Source organism: Ranitomeya imitator, chromosome 5 (genome assembly GCF_032444005.1).
Source record: "Ranitomeya imitator isolate aRanImi1 chromosome 5, aRanImi1.pri, whole genome shotgun sequence".
NCBI lineage: Eukaryota > Metazoa > Chordata > Amphibia > Anura > Dendrobatidae > Ranitomeya > Ranitomeya imitator.
Window position 1 is genome coordinate 190,383,537 of NC_091286.1, and position 22,091 is coordinate 190,405,627.

At 43.5% G+C, this 22,091-nt stretch overlaps 1 protein-coding gene across 2 annotated transcripts in view; it reads left to right on the forward strand.

The window, feature by feature from the left end:
* The window catches only part of LYST (lysosomal trafficking regulator), a 604,516-nt gene that overhangs the window by 217,067 nt on the left and 365,358 nt on the right, over positions 1-22,091 (forward strand). For both annotated transcript variants that reach the window (XM_069769439.1, XM_069769441.1), the window contains exons 13-17: positions 1,307-1,480; positions 5,127-5,287; positions 5,422-5,612; positions 12,916-13,161; positions 19,219-19,392. In XM_069769439.1, the coding sequence (XP_069625540.1) occupies positions 1,307-1,480; positions 5,127-5,287; positions 5,422-5,612; positions 12,916-13,161; positions 19,219-19,392 (946 nt within the window). The remainder of the gene's footprint in view (positions 1-1,306; positions 1,481-5,126; positions 5,288-5,421; positions 5,613-12,915; positions 13,162-19,218; positions 19,393-22,091) is intronic.

The following is a 22,091-nucleotide window of genomic DNA, read 5'->3' on the forward strand; positions in this document are numbered from 1 at the left end:
CTCGTCATCAACTGTATCTATATCCTCGGGACTCGAATACAGTTGAATGTAATGGTGGAGCAGAGAGCCATTATATCCTTGCTCCACAATATTGACTGGGTAGAGACTGCTGCCCAGTCTTGTGGCCTGAGAATGTGATAGGACATGAAGTCTTAGCTTGTTCTTCAGGTGGTATGACTTTGCAGGAAAGACTAGCCCTTCTGCAGAGGAGCAGGAATTTGTCAGGACGCACAGACAAGTGGGATGGCTGTGTGGAGGCCAACTCTGGTGACTTCATTCTATGTGCTGGGGGTAGGTGGGACTGTGTGGCCATCATACTGCATAGGGAGAACTGTGCAGCCTTCATACTGTGTGCATGTTGGGTGCGTGGAGTGCAGCATACTTTGTGTAGAGTAAGGGCATTATATTATGAAGGTGATGAATGTTCTGTGGGATCATCTTACAGTGCGGCACTATATGAGGATCTTCATGCTCTATGGGTGGCTCTGATAGGCATTATACTATGTGAGGTGCACAGTGACTGTATCATACTGTATTTGGGGGTCTTCATACTTGCGGCAGATATTGAGGAGACATTATACTGTGTGTGTGTGGAGGGGCGGTCACTGTGTGGTCCATAAAACGGGTATTCTAATGTGGATGAACGAACAATATTTAGGTGTGAACAAGTATAATGTACTGGATAAGTTTAGGTCAGTTGTTTAGTGTCAAATAAAACTTGCCGTACTCGGCTACATGTGCAGCAATTTGTGTAAATCTTTCCTATTTTTCAAAGTTGGGAGATATGCACGTGTAGTAGTAAATTGTTGAAGTAGTTAAAAAAATGAATGTGAATTTTTTATTGTATTCAGATTGAGGCCTCACTTAGATGTTAATGATTTCTCACGTATTCAAAAAATAGATGAGTTGTATCAGTATTTTGGATCCACGTTTCATCAGTGTTTGGTCAATGAATCAGTTTTTACCATCAGTGTTCATGTTCATTTTTCACCGTTGTGACCAGGTCAAATTTTTAAAAATAATTGTGAAATTGTTTTTTTTCGATAGACATAGGAGTTGTGTGTGCGCAGTTGCCCCTGGGTGTTCAGCTGATATGCTCCCAGGGGTGATCCTGGCAGTTTAACCCTGTAACCGCTGCGATCGATATCGATAGCTGCATTTAGAAGGCAGGCCAAAGGAGTGGGCTCCCTTTGCTTTGCGATTGGCGCCCCCGCGACATCATCACGAGGGGCTGATCATTGCCATGGTGACTTGATGGAGCTGTGCATGGTACACTTTTTTACAGAATAAATTCATATTTTTATAGACTATGCTCAAGTACAAGTGATGAATGTAAATTAACCCCCTTGGCACAAGTTGAAACGCAAGAGAACATATTAAATTCTGGAAACTGGCAACACTTGGCGTTTACGTGTAAGGACATTTTTGAAAGCAAGAACAAAGTGTGCAGTAAAATAATGCTGTGGGTCTCTGGACAAAGGTAGGTTTTTCTGTTCTTATTTGCTTACTTAGTGATCAAATGCCTTCCTCATCTATTTTGTGATAAATGGAAATGCCAACATTAAAGTCTAAGATTATGTTATGAAGCATGCTCACTATACAGATACGGTAACAGAACCATGTTCACTATAAAGTGACAAATGCATTTTCACTATACAGTAACAGAAGCATGCTCACTATACAGATACGGTAACCGAACCATGTTCATCAGAGGTATCAAACTGCATTCCTCGAGGGACGCAAACCATGCGTGTTTTCAAGATTTCCTTAGCATTGCACAAGGTGCTGCAATCATGATGTGTGTAGGTGATTAAATTATCACCTGTGCAGTACAAGGAAATCCTGAAAACATGACCTGTTTGCAGCCCTTGAGGATTGCAGTTTGACACCCCTGATGTTCATTATACAGTAACAAATGCATTCTCACTATACAGATACGGTAACAGAACCATGTTCACTATACAGTAACAGAAGCATGCTCACTATACAGATACGGTAACAGAACCATGTTCACTATACAGTAACAGAAGCATATTCACTATACAGATACGGTAACAGAACCATGTTCACTATACAGTAACAGAAGCATGCTCACTATACAGATATGGTAACAACCATGTTCACTATACAGCAACAGACGCATTCTCACTATACAGATATGGTAACAACCATGTTCACTATACAGCAACAGACGCATTCTCACTATACAGATACAGTAACAGAACCATGTTCACTATACAGTAACAGAAGCATGCTCACTATACAGATATGGTAACAACCATGTTCACTATACAGCAACAGACGCATTCTCACTATACAGATATGGTAACAACCATGTTCACTATACAGCAACAGACGCATTCTCACTATACAGATACGGTAACAGAACCATGTTCACTATACAGTAACAAATGCATTCTCACTATACAGATGCTGTAACAGAACCATGTTCACTGAGCTTTAATGGGGATAAATGTAAGGTCATGCACTTGGGTAGAAGTAATAAGCTGTATAATTATGTGCTTAATTCTAAAACTCTGGGCAAAACCGTAAATGAAAAAGACCTGGGTGTATGGGTGGATGACAATCTCATATTCAGTGGCCAGTGTCAGGCAGCTGCTACAAAGGCAAATAAAATAATGGGATGCATTAAAAGAGGCATAGATGCTCATGAGGAGAACATAATTTTACCTCTATACAAGTCACTAGTTCGACCACACTTAGAATACTGTGCACAGTTCTGGTCTCCGGTGTATAAGAAAGACATAGCTGAACTAGAGCGGGTGCAAAGAAGAGCGACCAAGGTTATTAGAGGACTGGGGGGTCTGCAATACCAAGATAGGTTATTACACTTGGGGCTATTTAGTTTGGAAAAACGAAGACTAAGGGGTGATCTCATGTTAAAGGGACACTGTCACCTGAATTTGCAGGGAACAATCTTCAGCCATGGAGGCGGGGTTTTTGGGTTTTTGATTCACCCTTTCCTTACCCGCTGGCTGCATGCTGGCTGCAATATTGGATTGACGTTCATTCTCTGTCCCCCATAGTACACGCCTGCGCAAGGCAATCTTGCCTTGTGCAGGCATGTACTATGGAGGACAAAGAATGAACTTCAATCCAATATTGGAGCCAGCATGCAGCCAGCGGGTAAGGAAAGGGTGAATCAAAAACACAAAAACCCCGCCTCCATGGCTGAAGATTGTTCCCTCCAAATTCAGGTGACAGTGTCCCTTTAATGTATAAATATATGAGGGGACAGTACAAAGACCTCTCTGATGATCTTTTTAATCATAGACCTGAAACAGGGACAAGGGGGCATCCTCTGTGCGTTTGGAGGAAAAAAGGTTTAAGCATAATAACAGACGCGGATTCTTTACTGTAAGAGCAGTGAGACTATGGAACTCTCTGCCGTATGATGTTGTAATGAGTGATTCATTACTTAAATTTAAGAGGGGACTGGACACATTTCTGGAAAAGTATAATGTTACAGGGTATATACACTAGATTCCTTGATAGGGCGTTGATCCAGGGAACTAGTCTGATTGCCGTATGTGGAGTCAGGAAGGAATTTTTTTCCCCAAGGTGGAGCTTACTCTTTGCCACATGGGTTTTTTTTTGCCTTCCTCTGGATCAACATGTTAGGGCAAGTTAGGTTAGGCTATGGGTTGAACTAGATGGACTTATAGTCTTCCTTCAACCTTAATAACTATGTAACTATTCAGCAACAGATGCATTCTCACTATACAGATACAGTAACAGAACCATGTTCACTATACAGTAACAAATGCATTCTCACTATACAGATATGGTAACAGAACCATGTTCACTATACAGTAACAGAAGCATGCTTGCTCACTATACAGATATGGTAACAGAACCATGTTCACTATACAGTAGCATAAGTATGCTCACTATTCAGCTAAGGTAACAGAACCATGTTCACTATACAGATACGGTAACAGAACCATGTTCACTATACAGTAACAAATGCATTTTCACTATACAGATGCTGTAACAGAACCATGTTCACTATACAGTAACAGAAGCATGCTCACTATACAGATATGGTAACAACCATGTTCACTATACAGCAACAGACGCATTCTCACTATACAGATACGGTAACAGAACCATGTTCACTATACAGTAACAAATGCATTCTCACTATACAGATATGGTAACAGAACCATGTTCACTATACAGTAACAGAAGCATGCTCACTATACAGATATGGTAACAGAACCATGTTCACTATACAGTAGCATAAGCATGCTCACTATTCAGCTAAGGTAACAGAACAGAAGCATGCTCCTGATACAGTAACAGAAGCACTTCATAATGTGCTTTTTCTATAGCAGTTTTTCCAAAATTCCAGTCATCATGACCCCAGCAGATCATGTTTTCAGGATATCTTTAGTATTGCGTAGATGACTGAATTATTATCAAGGCATCAGAAAATGCCACAGGTTTTCTCACCTCTGCAATACTAAGGAAATCCTGAAAACAAGATCTGTTGGGGGCCTGAGGACTTCCCAACACTAATCTATTGAGTAGTTACCTCTCCTGGGTGGCACTTGCAAGGTAGTTTCTTCCAAGATACAGGCAAGTGCCGTACATGTCCAGCATCTCCATAGACAATTAGCAGAGCCACAGTGCGAATGGATTATTCCCCAAATCTTTACATTTTCCTCCATCCCTGACCTGAGAGATAATCTTTTGATTGCTGGGGGTTAGACTGCTGGGGCTCTGGAACCCCAAGAACACTGCTCGGAATCCCCTTCATGATTGGAGCAGAGGTGCACGTGCTTACCCTTCGCTTCATTTATTGTCTGAGAATGCCAGAGAAAGCTGAGTGCTGTACTCTTCTATTTCAGGCAGTACCATTGACAGTGAATTAAGTTGAGGCTAACCATGCAACCACGTGCTCCATTAGATATCTGGATCACTGGAGGTCCCAGTGGTCAGACTCGCAATGATCAGCAAATTTGGAAAAGGAATAACTTGGAATTTTTACATGAACTCTTTAAGCTGTGTTTGAAATAATTATTACTAAAAAAAACCATATGAATTCTTATTTTTTTGTGTTGCTTTGTTTTACTCCCACTGAAAAAATCTAACAAATAAAGGAAAGCAGAAGTTACTTTGGAATATAATTCTCCCCGAAAAGGAAGTTTCTCCTCTGACAGCAATCGAACATTTTGTATGATTGGTCATCTTGTATCATCTCAAGACGAAAATATTGCTTCAGCGGGACATCTATGTTTAGGAAACCTACTCCTCTTTAATGGTGAGATTCATTATATATATATATATATAATATAATAACACCAATATATTTTAATTTTTTTAAAATTAGAATTAAAATAAATTGAATTATTTTCTGTATTAACAACTTGTAATTTTTTTTCTTCTTTCATCAAGGTCCTGTTCTTGGCATAGAAGAAGCTTTTCATTTATATTGCCGAGGCCCAGATTTAACTTCATTAATGACTTGTAAACATGGCAATATTCTTATTGATCATTGCAAGTACATTTCAAAAGAAATATTACAAAATAGAACAATTCATAATTTTCTTATTGAAAACAAAGAAATCGACCTAATGTGTTTAGCTGTAAGTACTTATGTGAAATGGAGATTATTCAGTGGTAGTATTATTCAGTTCTATTCACTAGTCATCTGCAGATTTGAGGGAAATCATGGCAAAATCTGATTAATTCCATTATAAGGCAAAGGGGCACATCTAGTACTAGTAGTTTACGGCAAACAAGAGAAATGACAGAGCTTTGTGGCTACGGACATAAACCATACACGTTGCTGATCAGTGCTATTTTCACCTGCGGAATAGTTGAGTGGTGAGATTTAGCTTAGCACTGAGGATAAATAATGTTGTATCTTACTGCAGACAAAGTGGAAAAGGGAGGTTATTGCTTCAACTAGTTGTCTCACAACCTGACATGTTAGCGGGAAAATGTGTCATGTTTCTTATGTGCAGAAGGAAGAATTTTGTAATATATTTTTCCATCTTTATTGTAATGTGAGACAAAATAATTGGAAAGAAGAAAAGGAAATAAAGGGAAGAAATTCTGATTTTTTTTATCTTTGTACTTTTCCTGTCTGAAATTATTCTGAAAAACCCTAAACTTTGTCAAATGCTAACAGATTGTTGGTTATCCAGGTTAACCAGGTCAGTTACTAGTTTGAAATAAAGATCTTTCTCCAAGTCGAAATGCCCAGTTTTAGCTCTTATTTTATTCCAGCCTCTCCTCTGGCTAAACTGATTTTTTTTTATTTTTATTTTATATCCGACATACAGTGCCAGAGATATGGGACTTTTTATTTAGAGTTAATGAATATGATTTTTATCAAGGGTGGGCAATTAATTTTTCCAAGGGCTCATATAAGAGATTGTGACTGTTGTGAAGGGCTGAACCAACTCACCGAACTTAATTCTGCTTATTATTGTTTTATACTTAATTTTATCACTTAACATTAAGCAGAATTAAAGATGTTGACTAGTGCTGCAAATACATCAAAGAGCAAAAGGGTAACAATGTTTAGATCTTACCGTACACTACAGCTTCGAACGTGGAACTAGCATCATTTTATAGACTGTGATCTTGGATATCTCATACATAAATTTCACTTGTAACTATTTAACATATCATTTATTTATGCAGATTATTGTCACGTCACTGCATTGTTACTGTTTTACTGCAAAAAAATGTATTTCCTGTATACTACAAATTACAACGTGTCCTCACATTCCCTAATAGCTCAGTGTGTTATTAGGTTGATTCCCAAGTGAAGAGTCACTGGTTCGAATTGAGGATCAACCATGAAGAAAATTTCCAAAGAAATTAAATTGCATTTTCCAGCTCATCAATATCGCTCTCTCAGCCAAGACAATTGACAAACTGCATCATGTGAGTGCCATGACAGTTGGAAGAATATGAAATGAAGTCTATCCTTCCATGCAACAGCCAAGAGATGGACATCCAGGCAAAATATTCAACAAGTCGGCTTATCACAAGGTCTGGTAGTTCTGGCTTGACAAACACAGCAGTGGAGGTGACTCGTATGCTTCGTATTAGTGAAATCACTGACGTCTATGCAAGCACCATGCGACACATATTACTCAAGTCTGGAATGGTGGCCCAAAAAAAGGTGAATAAGCCTCAAATTCAATATCATTATAAGAAGCGTCTGTTTGAGTTTGCAAAAAAGTGCGGAAAGTGGACAGTAGAATATTGGAAACAGGTGATTACGAGACGAGATGAAAGTCCATAGACTAGGGTCTGATTGGTGCAAATGGGTCTGGACGAAACAAGGGAAAAACTGAATAATGGATCGAGAAATTGAAGGAACTGTCAAGTTTGGTGGAGGAAGTCTGGTGCTATGGGGTTGCTTCACAGCAAAAGGCGTTGGATAGCTCACCAGAATAGTTGGTGGTCTCAATGCTGAGCTATATGTGAGTATCCTACAAGACGAGTTACTTTGTACACTTGAGTACTATGAGTATAAAAAGGATAACATAGTTTGCCAGGACAATGACCCGAAGCATAAGTCGAGATTGTTAAACAAAATGGTTCAATGACAAAGAAGTAGAGGTGCTGGATTGGCTTTCTCAATCCCCAGTTTTCAACCCAATTGAACACACTTGTGGGTAGAGTTGGAGAAAAAGCTGCATACATACCCAAGTGAGTCAACTAGTATGCACCAACTTTGAGAATGTGTAGAAGAGACCAGGGATCAGATTTCGGTTGAGACATCCTTGTATCTGATCGAGAGCATGCCCAGAAGGATTCAGGCTGTGCTGAAAATCAAAGGTGGCTTTACAAAATACTAACTAAATAATAAAAAATTAAAATTCACATTTTTGGAAGCAAAACAGTATCAATTCAGTGACATGACAAGAATCTGTATAACTAATCATATGCTAAATAGTTGCAAGTCAAATTTATGTATAACATAGCCAAGTTGATTGTCTATAAAATGATGGTTGTCCCACGTTCAAAGCAGTTGTGGATGGTGAGATATAGAGCCGGAAAGTCAAAAGTTAAAAATATTGTTAGTTTTGCTTGTCAATGTATGTTTGGCTACTTTCATACTTTCAGCTTCCGTCACAGACCGTCGTTTTTTGAGAATGCAGGATCCTGCAAAGAAATTAGCAGGATCCTGCATTTTCCCATATACTTGTAATAGCGACGGATTGTGACGGATGGTCATCCGTCGCGTCCGTCGTGCACTGGATGCTTCATGTTTTGGCGGACCATTGGCACAAAAAATCGTTCAAAGGAACGTTTTTCGTACGTCGGGTCCGCCATTTCCTATCGCGCATGTGCGGCCGGAACTCCGTATCCTCCTCCCTGGGACTTTACAATGGGTAGCTGATGCGTTGAAAAACTGCATCTGCTGCCCACGTTGTGCCAAATTTTCACAACGTGCATCGGTACGTCGCTTAGCAACGGACCCGTACCGACGGAAGTGTGAAAGTAGCCTTAGGCTGGAATCACACTAGCATAGGATATCTGATTCTATATGCTAAAGACACTCGGCTCCAGCTCTGCTGCGAACGGGAGCCGAGTGTCGGTGTACTGTGCTCCAATCCTTTTGCGTGAGAGAATCACAGTAAAGGGGGCCTGTGAGCCGAGTCTCACTGTCAATTGCAGCATGCTATAATTGTACTCTCATATCCAATCAGCAAGAGAAAGTAATCGCACATGTGACCTGTCCCATATTATAACACTGAGCTGAGTGCTATGCAATGTTTTATCGCAATGCACTCTCTCGTGTTATACGGTAGTGTGACATTGACCTTACAGTAGGTCTTATTGTAACATGTATTCTTACACGTGGAATATAATTTACTGCTCCTGTTATTCAGTCCTCGTATCTTGATCAACAGCTCCAAACACAGTATGATTCCTCCACAGTCTCCACATAGTATCATGTCACCACAAAGCCCCTCTCAGTAATATGTCCCCTCAAATAGTATGAGGTCCCCACAAATCCCCCCATCCAGAAAAATATCCCCAAACTGCTTTGTTACACAGTATTCTATCTCCATACAGTCCCCAATTCAGAATTATGTCCGCACACAGCCCCATTGCATAGTGTTATGTCCCTACAAAGGCCCCATGCAGAATGTTGTCCCCACACCATCCTGTTACACAGTATTCTGTCTCCACACAGCCCCCAATTCAGAATGATGTCCCCACACTGCTGCCTTACACAGTATTATGTCTCCACAGTCTCACGTTCAGAAAGATGTACTAACACAGCCCTCCTTACACAGTATTATGCCCCCCCCCACTCAGAATGATGTGTCCACACAGCGCCCTTGCACAGTATTGTGTCCCTACACAGCTCCACACTGAAAATGATGTCCTCACTCAGCCCCCATGCAGAATGATATCCCACACAGCCTGCTTGCACAGTATTATGTCCCCTCACAGCCCACTTGCACAGTATTATGTCCCAACACACAGCCCGCTTGCACAGTATTATGTCCCCACACAGCCCGCTTGCACAGTATTATGTTCCCACACAGCCTATTTGCACAGTATTATGTTCCCACACAGCCCCCTTGCACAGTATTATGTCCCCACACAGCCCCCTTGCACAGTATTATGTCCCCACACAGCCTGTTTGCACAGTATTATGTTCCCACACAGCCCCCTTGCACAGTATTATGTCCCCACACAGCCCCCTTGCACAGTGTTATATCCCCACACAGCCCCCTTGCACAGTATTATGTCCCCACACAGCCCCCTTGCACAGTACTATGTCCCCACACAGCTCCCTTGCACAGTATTATATCCCCACATAGCCCCCTTGCACAGTAATATGTCCCCACACAGCCCCCTTGCACAGTATTATGTCCCCATACAGCCCGCTTGCACAGTATTATGTCCCCACTCAGCCCGCTTGCACGGTATTATGTCCCCACACAGCCCGCTTGCACGATATTATATTCCCCACACAGCTGCCTTCCATGGTATTATGTCCCCACACAGCCCGCTTGCACAGTATTATGTCCCCACACAGCCCCCTTGCACAGTATTATGTCCCCACACAGCCCCCTTGCACATTATTATCTCCCCACACAGCCCACTTGCACAGTAATATGTCCCCACACAGCCCCCTTGCACAGTATTATGTCCCCACACAGCCCGCTTGCACAGTATTATGTCCCCACACAGCCCCCTTGCACAGTATTATGTCCCCACAGAGCCCCCTTGCACAGTATTATGTCCCCACACAGCCCCCTTGCACAGTATTATGTCCCCACACAGCCCCCTTGCACAGTATTATGTCCCCACAGAGCCCCCTTGCACAGTATTAAGTGGCCACACCATTCCCCATTCAGAAGATGTCCCTACACCGTGTTGGTTCACCCTTACCTGACCCCTTTGCTCTGCAGCTTTGGTCTGCGCTGTGTACTGAGGCACAACTGGGATAATGTAGTTGTAGTGACGTCATTGCTCCTGCTTCCCCTCAGACACTCGAGCTCAATGATGGAAGAGGGTTCCATGTCCGTGTTTTCACTGGTATTTGCTTCCTGAGGGTACAGACACCAGTGCCCGCTTGCACAGTATTATGTCCCCACACAGCCCCCTTGCACAGTATTATGTCCCCACACAGCCCCCTTGCACAGTATTATGTCCCCACACAGCCCCCTTGCACAGTATTATGTCCCCACACAGCCCCCTTGCACAGTATTATGTCCCCACAGAGCCCACTTGCACAGTATTATGTCCCAACACACAGCCCGCTTGCACAGTATTATGTCCCCACACAGCCCGCTTGCACAGTATTATGTTCCCACACAGCCTATTTGCACAGTATTATGTTCCCACACAGCCCCCTTGCACAGTATTATGTCCCCACACAGCCCCCTTGCACAGTATTATGTCCCCACACAGCCTGTTTGCACAGTATTATGTTCCCACACAGCCCCCTTGCACAGTATTATGTCCCCACACAGCCCCCTTGCACAGTGTTATATCCCCACACAGCCCCCTTGCACAGTATTATGTCCCCACACAGCCCCCTTGCACAGTACTATGTCCCCACACAGCTCCCTTGCACAGTATTATATCCCCACATAGCCCCCTTGCACAGTAATATGTCCCCACACAGCCCCCTTGCACAGTATTATGTCCCCATACAGCCCGCTTGCACAGTATTATGTCCCCACTCAGCCCGCTTGCACGGTATTATGTCCCCACACAGCCCGCTTGCACGATATTATATTCCCCACACAGCTGCCTTCCATGGTATTATGTCCCCACACAGCCCGCTTGCACAGTATTATGTCCCCACACAGCCCCCTTGCACAGTATTATGTCCCCACACAGCCCCCTTGCACATTATTATCTCCCCACACAGCCCACTTGCACAGTAATATGTCCCCACACAGCCCCCTTGCACAGTATTATGTCCCCACACAGCCCGCTTGCACAGTATTATGTCCCCACACAGCCCCCTTGCACAGTATTATGTCCCCACAGAGCCCCCTTGCACAGTATTATGTCCCCACACAGCCCCCTTGCACAGTATTATGTCCCCACACAGCCCCCTTGCACAGTATTATGTCCCCACAGAGCCCCCTTGCACAGTATTAAGTGGCCACACCATTCCCCATTCAGAAGATGTCCCTACACCGTGTTGGTTCACCCTTACCTGACCCCTTTGCTCTGCAGCTTTGGTCCGCGCTGTGTACTGAGGCACAACTGGGATAATGTAGTTGTAGTGACGTCATTGCTCCTGCTTCCCCTCAGACACTCGAGCTCAATGATGGAAGAGGGTTCCATGTCCGTGTTTTCACTGGTATTTGCTTCCTGAGGGTACAGACACCAGTGCCCGCTTGCACAGTATTATGTCCCCACACAGCCCCCTTGCACAGTATTATGTCCCCACACAGCCCCCTTGCACAGTATTATGTCCCCACAGCCCCCTTGCACAGTATTATGTCCCCACACAGCCCCCTTGCACAGTATTATGTCCCCACAGAGCCCCCTTGCACAGTATTAAGTGGCCACACCATTCCCCATTCAGAAGATGTCCCTACACCGTGTTAGTTCACCCTTACCTGACCCCTTTGCTCTGCAGCTTTGGTCTGCGCTGTGTACTGAGGCACAACTGGGATAATGTAGTTGTAGTGACGTCATTGCTCCTGCTTCCCCTCAGACACTCGAGCTCAATGATGGAAGAGGGTTCCATGTCCGTGTTTTCACTGGTATTTGCTTCCTGAGGGTACAGACACCAGTTAAAGTGAGATGCTGGGCAGTTGGCAGCTGCGTGTTGCGGCACATCTTTGCATAAACCCCTTTGACTGTCCCAGTCCATGGGCCACCCCAGAACAGCCAGAGGATCGCATGTGGCCCGCGGGCTGCCCTTTGCCCAGTTCTGACATGACCCACAGGCTGCTATTCGTAATTACTAGCGATGAGTGAACGTGACTGGATATGGTGTTATCCGAGCATGCTCGTGTGCTAACCGACTGTCTTTGGTATGCTCGAAAAATATGTTCAAGACCCCGCAGCTGCATGTCTCAGAACTGAATCTCTAACAAACAGGCAATCCCTGCATGTGTTGCGGCTGTCTAACTCGAACATATTTTTTGAGCACGACGAAGCCACTCGGATAGGACACACGCATGCTCGGATAATGCCTGAGCATGTTCGCACATCACTAGTAATTACCTTGTGAGCAACAGACCTTGGTAAAAACCATGAAATTGGTACTTATTAAAAAGTCCCATATCTCTGAAACTATATGGCGAATTAAAAGAAAACAATGCTTAGGGGAACAGGAATAAAATTTCACGAAGCGGGACACTTTTGATCTTGTGACAGGTTCTCTTAAAGTGAAAATGTGATTGCAAAGCATAACATTATTTGTTGCCCTAGGAAAATCTTGCTATTGTGTACAGTATGGAAAATCCTGCGACTTACACAATTTATGAACCAGTAATAAGGATGAAAGGATGCTTGAAAACCACACCATCTCAAAGACCATTTAGCACAAAGGAAGTTACAAGCAAATCCTTGGATTCTCAGTCACTGAAAATGATATTTCCATGCACTGAAAAAAATATTCAGAGTGTTCTGCATGAGATTGGAGGAATTGGATCAATTGTGTTTCTTTTTGCACGGGTTAGTTATTTTTACTTCCACTACAAAGTTTTAAAAATGAATTAAAGCATTATTGTAAATTTGTAAGTGTACAAGAGGATCGCGCTAGGCCTGATCCCATAATTGATATATTTATATTGAAAGGAACCTGTCATGTTTCCAGGCATGTACAGGGGTTGTGCAGTCTGTGTACCTGCAGACTTCTGAATCCCCCAGCGCAGCAAGGTTTCGCTGGTTTCTGAGCCGGGATCGGAGGGTACGTGTGAGTTGGGCATACTCCCAGCCAGAACCCGACTTCTGGGCGTAGCCTCGCCCCATACTCTTGTATGGAGCGCCAAGCCACTGAACGGCCAAGTGTATGGGGCGAGGCCTCACCCACTAGTCGGATTCTGGCAGGGAGTACGCTCTGATCATGGCGAATCATTACAGATCACACTGAGTGCGCTGGGGGATTCATAAGTCTGCAGTCGCAATGAGTGACCGGGCTGTTTAGTTGCTGTAGTTTTTATAATCTCCCATTGATAAAATAGTGATTTTAAGGCTAGAGGACTAGTAAGTCTAGTAACCATATTCACAAGCTCTGTATAACTCCTGCCCACACCACTGATTGGCAGATTTCTGCCTATGCACTGTGTACACAGCAAGCTACCTATCAGTGCTGTGGGAGGGGTTATATAGAGCTCTTCTTTCAGAGAACTAGTAGATCTGCAGCACAGAAAAAGGGGCTTTTATTAAAATGCATGCAGCCTGGTAAGTGATACATCTCTGGAATCAGGGTCTCTGCTCCTATATCATGCTGATCTCAGATGGGGTAGCAAAAAATCTTGTGAAAGATTTACTTTAAGGCTTCATTCGCACATCTGATTTACACGTCTATGTGCTGTCCACTTGTTTTCTCTGGCAGCACACTGAATAGAAGTCACAAAAATATCCAATACAGTGTTGTTCCTTATGCACACACACCATAGCTTATTCTGAATAGTTACTTTAAAGTACAGTTACGGTATCCTTTAATTTTTTTGTCACTGATCCAGACTTAAGAATCAATGGATAAATAAAAGCTGGCTACCTGCTTCAGTTTGTAAAAATGGGTGAGGAATAAATAACAAATGCAACATGGATGCAATATATCAGTAAGGGACGTATAAATGTGTGCCTGTGTCACACTGATCTTACAGACATTGCCTGGGTACCTACGTTGGCTTTAGATGCCCACCTAGCAGTGACAATGGAGAAAATGTATTCATACAATCCCACAGAAATAGGCACATTAACCTTTCCGCTCTGAACCCAGACCTACATTGGAATGGTGCGGATTGCTGTAGGGACCATGTATGGAGAAATAGCGTTATAGTAATGGTGACTGATGACACACGGATAGTAAGAACAGACCATACACTGATAACACACTGATCCAATACAATGATGACATTGGCACCATTTTGTCACAAACGTGTTTGAAAGGACTCGGCACTGAATGTCCTGTCGCTCGATGCTTCATGGCGGGGCCTATCATCTTCCCACTTACCTGTTTTCTCTCTCTATATCCACCATTCCTTATTTGATTGACAGCTCAGGATTCATGAAGCTAGAGAAGGGTGGAGATAGTCGAAATCTTTATGCAATGGTCAAGGAATAAAGACTAGGCCACCTCCCCCGATCTGAAAAACAAAGAAGCTGGTGCCGAGTCTATTTATATTAGTCATCTTTATATATCCCGCCAGGCGGGAGAAATGTCAGTAAAAAGCCGAAGTTAAAATCAAGACTATCCACTAAGACACAGGGTCTGTGATAAACACAACACCAGAGCTGGGTGGGTAATAACTGGCAGTGAGAACTGGTTCCCAGGGGTTTACATATCAAACTGCCCTGCCCAGGGCTGGAAGCAGGAAGAAACACAAACTAACAAAGACTTCACCTCCAAGCTTCTGGACTACAAACAGGGCTACTGAATAGTCATCCTGGGTCTGCTGATGATCTAAGCTGGAAGAGATTGCACAGCGACGAGAGCAGGCCTGCGGATGGGACTACTTCCCATCTCTGCTCTGCTCTGTAGCCTGTTATTGATAGTACAATATCAAGCTTCTGGTGTTGTCTCACCACCGCTGTCACCTCTGCAGTGTTCAGAGCACAGTAGTGAAATCATTATGCTGCTGTGCTCTAAACAATGACTCGGCTTTGATATGTCAGTGTTAAGCCTCATTCAGATGCCTGTGACGAAGAGAAGTCTGAATCAGGTTTTATTGTTGCGTCTGCAAAGTACCGTTACATTAAAAACTAAATTTACAGCGTATAGTAACCAGTGACAGTCACCTCTTCTGATGTGCTTTGCAGATACAACAGTAAAGCTTCAATCAGATGTCCCCGCAAGATTCTAGATTTACCACGCTGATAGACTCCTACACAAAAAGACTAAATGCTAGGTTTACATGGAATTGCGACAATTTTTCTCATTTCACTGATTGGAGGTATTTGTATCTAGTCTGATATATCTAAATAAAATCCTGAATGACCAACTTAAGAAGTCACATACAGTGGCATGTAAAAGTTTGTGCACCCCTAGTCAAAATTACTGTTGTGAACAGTTGAGCAAGTTGAAGATGAAATGATCTCTAAAATGGCCAAAGTTAGAGATGACACATTTCCTTTGTATTTTAGGGAAACAAATATATACACTGGTCAAAAAAATAAAGGGAACACTCACATAACACATCCTGAATGAATGAAATATTCTCATTGAATACTTTGTTCTGTGCAAAGTTGAATGTGCTGACAACAAAATCACACAAAAATCATCAATGGAAATCAAATTTATTAATCAATGGAGGCCTGGATTTGGAACGATACCCAAAATCAAAGTGGAAAATCAAATTACAAACTGGTCTAACTTCAGTGGAAATGATTCAAAACAAGGAAATGACTCTCAGTAGTGTGTGTGTGGCTTCCACGTGCCTGTATGACCTCCGTACAATGCCTGGGCATGCCCAGCATGCCTACTAGTATCTGGCCTTGCAGGATGCAAAACGGTATACCAAATTGAAAACTGAGATAGCTTAGGAGTGACTATGTCTCTAAGGGTGCAACGGGTGCACCACTGGGTATGTTGCAGTGACAAACCTCCCTGCTCCCAAATGTTCGACCTCCTACATCTGGTCCAAAAGTGATTGCAATCTGAATCTTCCTGCACAGCACAGATGGTGGAGAGGGTCGTCATCGACAGGTTCATACACTCCCTAACAAAGCCGGAAATTCCGGTAGTGCCGATGACTTGGTGAGCCTGGTGGAAACGTACGAGGCGGTTGAGAGTTCCTTGGGGAAGCGGTCTTATAATCTCCATACTGGGGTTTCCAAAGGGGGCTAACACCCAAAAGAGGGAGACTAGAGCCACATCTGGGGGGACGTCCAAGAGCCCTGGATGCACCTGAGTTGTGAAAACTTGGGACCTCAGTCTACCATCCAAAGATGGATGGCTTTGTGGAGAGGTTTAAGAAAACCTTGAAGGCAATGTTGAAGAAGGTCATAAAGAAGGACTGGGACTGTCTATTGTTGTACCTTCTGTTCTTCATCAGAGAAATCCCACAAGCCTCTACTGGATTCTCCCCTTTTTAACTGTTGTATGGCTGACATCCCCATGGACTCCTGGATGTCACGAAGGAGACCTGGGAAGCGGAGTCTACACCCTACAGAAGTGTAATCGAACATGTGGCCCAGATACAAGAGAGTATTCCCGAGGTGATGCCCATTGTGAAAGAACACCTCTTCCATGCACAAAAGGCACAGTCGAGGATGTACAATAGATTGGCAAGGGTGAGATACTTCAACCCTGGGGATTGGGTACTGGTGCTGGTGCCCACGGTGAAGAGCAAATTCCTGGCCAAGTGGCAGGGCCCCTATGAAATATTTGAAAAGCTAACTGTAAAGTCCACTAAGCAGGGAAAAAGCCCTACCTGGTGTACCATGTCAATCTGATTAAGCCATAGCGAGATAGGGAGCTCATGGCAGCTCTCTGTTTGGTGGCTAGTTCTGAAGCCGACAGGAAACAGGTAAGGTGGCAGAGTCACTGTCACGTGCCCAAAAGCAACAGTACCGAGATTTGCTACATCAGAACAGAGTTCTGAGAAGAGGTCTATTGGGTTCTACTCAGATCATACAGCATGAGATTCTTACAATTCCCCTTGTCCAAGTAAGCTTTAAACCGTATCTAATTCCCGAAGCTTGCCGAGAGGTGATCTCGAAAAAGGTGAAGCCGATGCTGAGCCTGGGAGTCATTGAAGAGTCCAAGAATGGCTGGTCCAGTCCCATAGTCCTAGTGCTGAAACCAGATGGAGAATGGTGGTATTGCAATAGCTATAGGAAGTTGAATGAGGTCTGCAAGTTCGATAGATACTCAATGCCCCATGTCAATGAACTGATTGGAAGGCTAGGGCTGGCCCGGTATATTACCACTCTTGACCGTACAAAAGAGTTTTGGCAAATTCCCATGTTCCAAGAGGCCAAGGAGAAGACTGCCTTCTCAACGCCAGACGGATGCTTCCAGTACACAAAGATAACATTCGGGTTGCAAGGAGAACCAGTGACCTTCCAGAGAACCATGGGTCCTACCAAGAGGTACTCGGTGGCCTTACTGGATGACATTGTGATCTTCAGCCAGAATTGGGGAAGCCATCTGAGCAAAGACAAGGTGATACTTGATGCTCTACAAAAGGCTGACTTTTCAATAAACCTGAAGAAATGTGCTATGGGAAGGGAGGAAGCTAAATCCTTGGGCTATATCGTAGGCAGAGGCAAAATAAAGCCCCAAATTAATAAAGTCGATGCAATCCATATTTGGCTACAACCCATCTAAAAGAAGCAGGTCAAAGCATTCCTGGGCCTCCTGGGCTATTACTGCCGGTTTATCCCTAACTTCACCATGATAGTAGCCCCTTTGATGGACCTCCTTAAAGGGACAAAGTCGGCTATGGCTAAGTAGTCGCCAGAAGCTGAAACGGCCTTCCAGGAACTGAAGCAAGCCCTGTGTAAGCAGCCAGTGTTGGTGGCACTGGATTTCTCTAAGGAGTTTGTGGTCCAGACTGATGCACTGTCTCATCACAAGAGGTGAATGGAGAAAAGCACCTCTTAATGTCTTTAAGTTGGAGGTTGTCATCCCGAAAGAATAATTACTCCATAGCGGAGAAGAAATGTTTGGCCATCAACTGGGCGTTGGACACTTTAAGGTACTATCTCTAAGGCAGGAAATTCAGGCTAGTGTCAGACCATACCCCTTAGGAGAATGAGGGAAAAGGGGAACAATACCCGAGTGACCAGATGGTTCCTAGCCCTGCAGGATTTTAGCTTCCATGTAGTGCATAGGCTTTCCCATTATACTCGTTACTTGAACGAGCATTCAAGTATTAAAAATTGCTTGGTTCAAGCCACGAGCACCCGAGCATTTTAGTGCTCGCTCATCTCTATAAAGAATGTGACCTTTCATCCTCTCTTTCTGTATGCTTTTAGCTTTTTTTTAGGAGAATATCAAGGGTAAACCGTGTTACCACAACAGACAAATATGTTTTGTGCTCTAGCTCAGAGGTCCCCAACTCCAGTCCTCAAGGCCCACCAACAGGTCATGTTTTCAGGATTTCCTTAGTCTTGTCCAGGTAATAATTGCATCACCTGTACAATGCAAAGGAAATCCTGAAAACATGACCTGTTGGTGGGCCTTGAGGACTGGAGTTGGGGACCTCTGCTCTAGCTGCTCATGGCATACTGAATTAATGCATCATGGAATTTATAGCGGTGCAGAGAGTGAAGAAATGCAGAGTGAAAAAAAAGAGTGTAGGGTGAACTGCAGGGAGGTATACGGTATACTAAAGAAGTGTAGATTGAGATAGACAGAGAGGACGCAGGTGTAACCCAAAAAATTTCTGGACTGGTATGTCCAGTAAAAGCAAATAATGAATCATCCTAGTGCCAATTCTCAAGCCTTTGATTGAGCCTTTGCATATTTGACCATGTTTTCATAATAATTGTGATTTTTATTTCATCATGTATGAATAATATTGTAATTTTTTTTAAATGTTGTAACATTTGTTTCAGATTGTGGAAATCAGCAACTTTGAAAAAACACAGTCATTAGGATTACAGATTGTATTGTCATTAGTCAAGTATAACCAGCAGAGAATACAGGAAAGTGGAAACTGTGACATATATCCTATGATACACAAAGTTTTAATGCAACCCAAATGTATTGTGGGATTTCATATACTAAAGGTATGTATATTTTTCTTTAAAGAAATGTCATGAGAAGATGACCTATTATGTTTAAATCAAGTTGTGATGGTGTGATATGCTATGTGGGTATCATTTTTGTGTATATTTCTATTTCACTTATTTTCATGGTGTTCTCTTGTAGAAGGAGTTATTTGCTAATTGATCAATGGCTGGTGCTGCCATGTGATATCAGCCCCCACAGTACTGTACTGTATTGTTTGCTAAAGGTACCTTCACACTGAGCAACTTACCAACGAGAACAACAACGATCCGTGACGTTGCAGCGTCCTGGATAGCGATCTCGTTGTGTTTGACACGCAGCAGCGATCAGGATCCTGCTGTGACATTGCTGGTCGTAGCTGAAAGTCCAGAACTTTCTTTGGTCGTCAGGTCGGCATGATTCGTCATGTTTGACAGCAAAAGCAACGATGCCTGCAATGTTTCTTCATGGAGCGAACAACCAGCGAAAACGATAAGTATGTCACTGGATCGCTCCTGCATCGTCCTGCTGTTGCCGGTGTCTGACGTCTCCTAGCGACCTAAACAGCGACGCTGTTGTCTATATCGCTGCAGCGTTGCCGCTTAATGTGACGGTACCTTTATATGCTAATGACATGTTAACCTAGCTTGTTGAAACAATGAGCCCCTGAGACATTCCCCATCCTGATCTGTGAATGAGGAGGGAGACTTTTAAAATATCAGGGAGGTGAGAGACAGATCAGTCCTGTGTGGAATGATGATGTGTTCACAGCACCCCAGAGAGAAAGAAGAGTATATGGACTATGTGATCCTCTGTCTGCTGGATTGTTGGACTTGTATCCTGTTACTGAACTGCATTCGGATTCTGGACTATTTTATCCTTTGTGTGGTGGATTGTATATGGACCTTTCGTATTTTGCCTAAATAAAGGCCTTGGAATTGTTTACTATACTCTAGCTCTGTTGATTGTGTAATACCGTAGAAGGACCCCTTGACAACTGGTGGCAAGCAGTGGGTTCAACAAAGCGTAACCTAATGGAGAACCACCAACAGAGTGAGTACAGAAATTGGACTGTATCCAGTTTTACAGGCGAGAGCCAGAGACCTGGGCCTGAACTACCAGGAACTGACTAAAGAGGCCTTAATTGACCTACTGGTGGGTGCCAGCCCAGCCACCTCCTCCCATATGTCTGAAGGACGAGCACTGGAGACGAGGACCCTAACCCCAAAAAGCCAGTGGGTGGTGTGGTACGATGAAAAGGTGGCCGCTCTGGGCCCAGGTGTCTCTCAGGAGTACAAGGAGGAGGCTGCCCGCCGGGCACAGCGGAGACAAGAAGCAATGGAGCTTGAAAGAGGGAGTAACGCAATGTGGAATGTAAATCCAACGATCCGGGAGCCTGTACGGATCACCCGGACAGAGTTTAAACCATTTGATGAGGCTTCTGGAGATGTGGAGGGGTCCTTCAAGGACTTTGAGCAGCAGTGTGCTGTGATGGAGGTGCCCCACTCTGGCTAGATGCGTTTGTTAGTGGGACTCCTGAACGGTAGCCTGGTGGAGGCTTACCGAACCATTGACTCACAGCGGAATCGGGATTATAATACAGTGATGGGAGCGTGCACTAGCAGCCTCATTGTAAGGAGAGCACGAGCGAGCAGAAATGGCAGAGACCTAGTCTCTATTTTTCATGTTCACCGGGTTTTATCCTTACAATGCACACTGACACTGGGTTGTATTGCTGGCTTTTCACTCAAAACAAGAGGCGGCGAGGGAGCGTACTGTGCATTAAAATAATATCACACAGTGACGAAATCCTACTGCGCATACCTCAGAGTTGATAGCCAATGCATGCTAAGTAGACCTGGGACTAGCCCAGTCCCTGTGATGGATGTCACTGATGACGCTTTGTTTTAGGGTAGGGGCAGAGGCTGCGCAGTCACCACATCTTCTGCCCCTGAATACATATCGTTTGAGTTTCCCATCATGCACTGAGGGTTCTCAAACAAAGCTTCATTGAACGTAAAGTAGGTTAAAAAAAAAAGCAGTTCGATAGACTAGTGAGGGAAAGGTAGGGACTTTATAATTAAAGTATATTAGAAAATAGGTTAGATTACTACATTAAGTAGACACATTCAAGATTAAATGTTAGGTTAGTTTTTGACCACCCCTTTATAGATTGTTCTGTTCTCATCAGTTTTCTTTAGCCTGTAAATAGGATGGTAAACAAGTGCTGATTGCCTTGTATACAGTTGATCGGGACTTTTTCACAGACTAAGGCCAAGTTCACACTGAGCGTTTTTTGCTGTGTTTTTTTCTGCAGCAAAACCTGAGTGCTTGGCAGGAAATAAGCTGCAGCAAAAATGCAGGTTTTGCTGCGCTTTTGGTGGTTTTGGTGTGGCTTTTCATGCATTTTTTTTCACATTCAATTCTATAGATGAAAAATCACTCAAAGAAGTGATGTGCTCTATTTCTAAAAAACTATGCACAGCACAAAATACTAATGACAAAAAAACAGTGTGTGTGCATGAGATTTCTGAAATCTCATAGGCTTGCTAGTACTGTGAAAACCAGCTGAAAATTAGCATTAAAAAAGCATGAAAAAACACCCAGTTAGAACTTATCCTAAAATGAGTCCATTTACTTCGGCCTGTAGTGTACAAAACTGCTTTGGGGGGTTTTCTCCTTCCTCAGTACTGAGTCACAAACAGGCTTGGACTGTCCC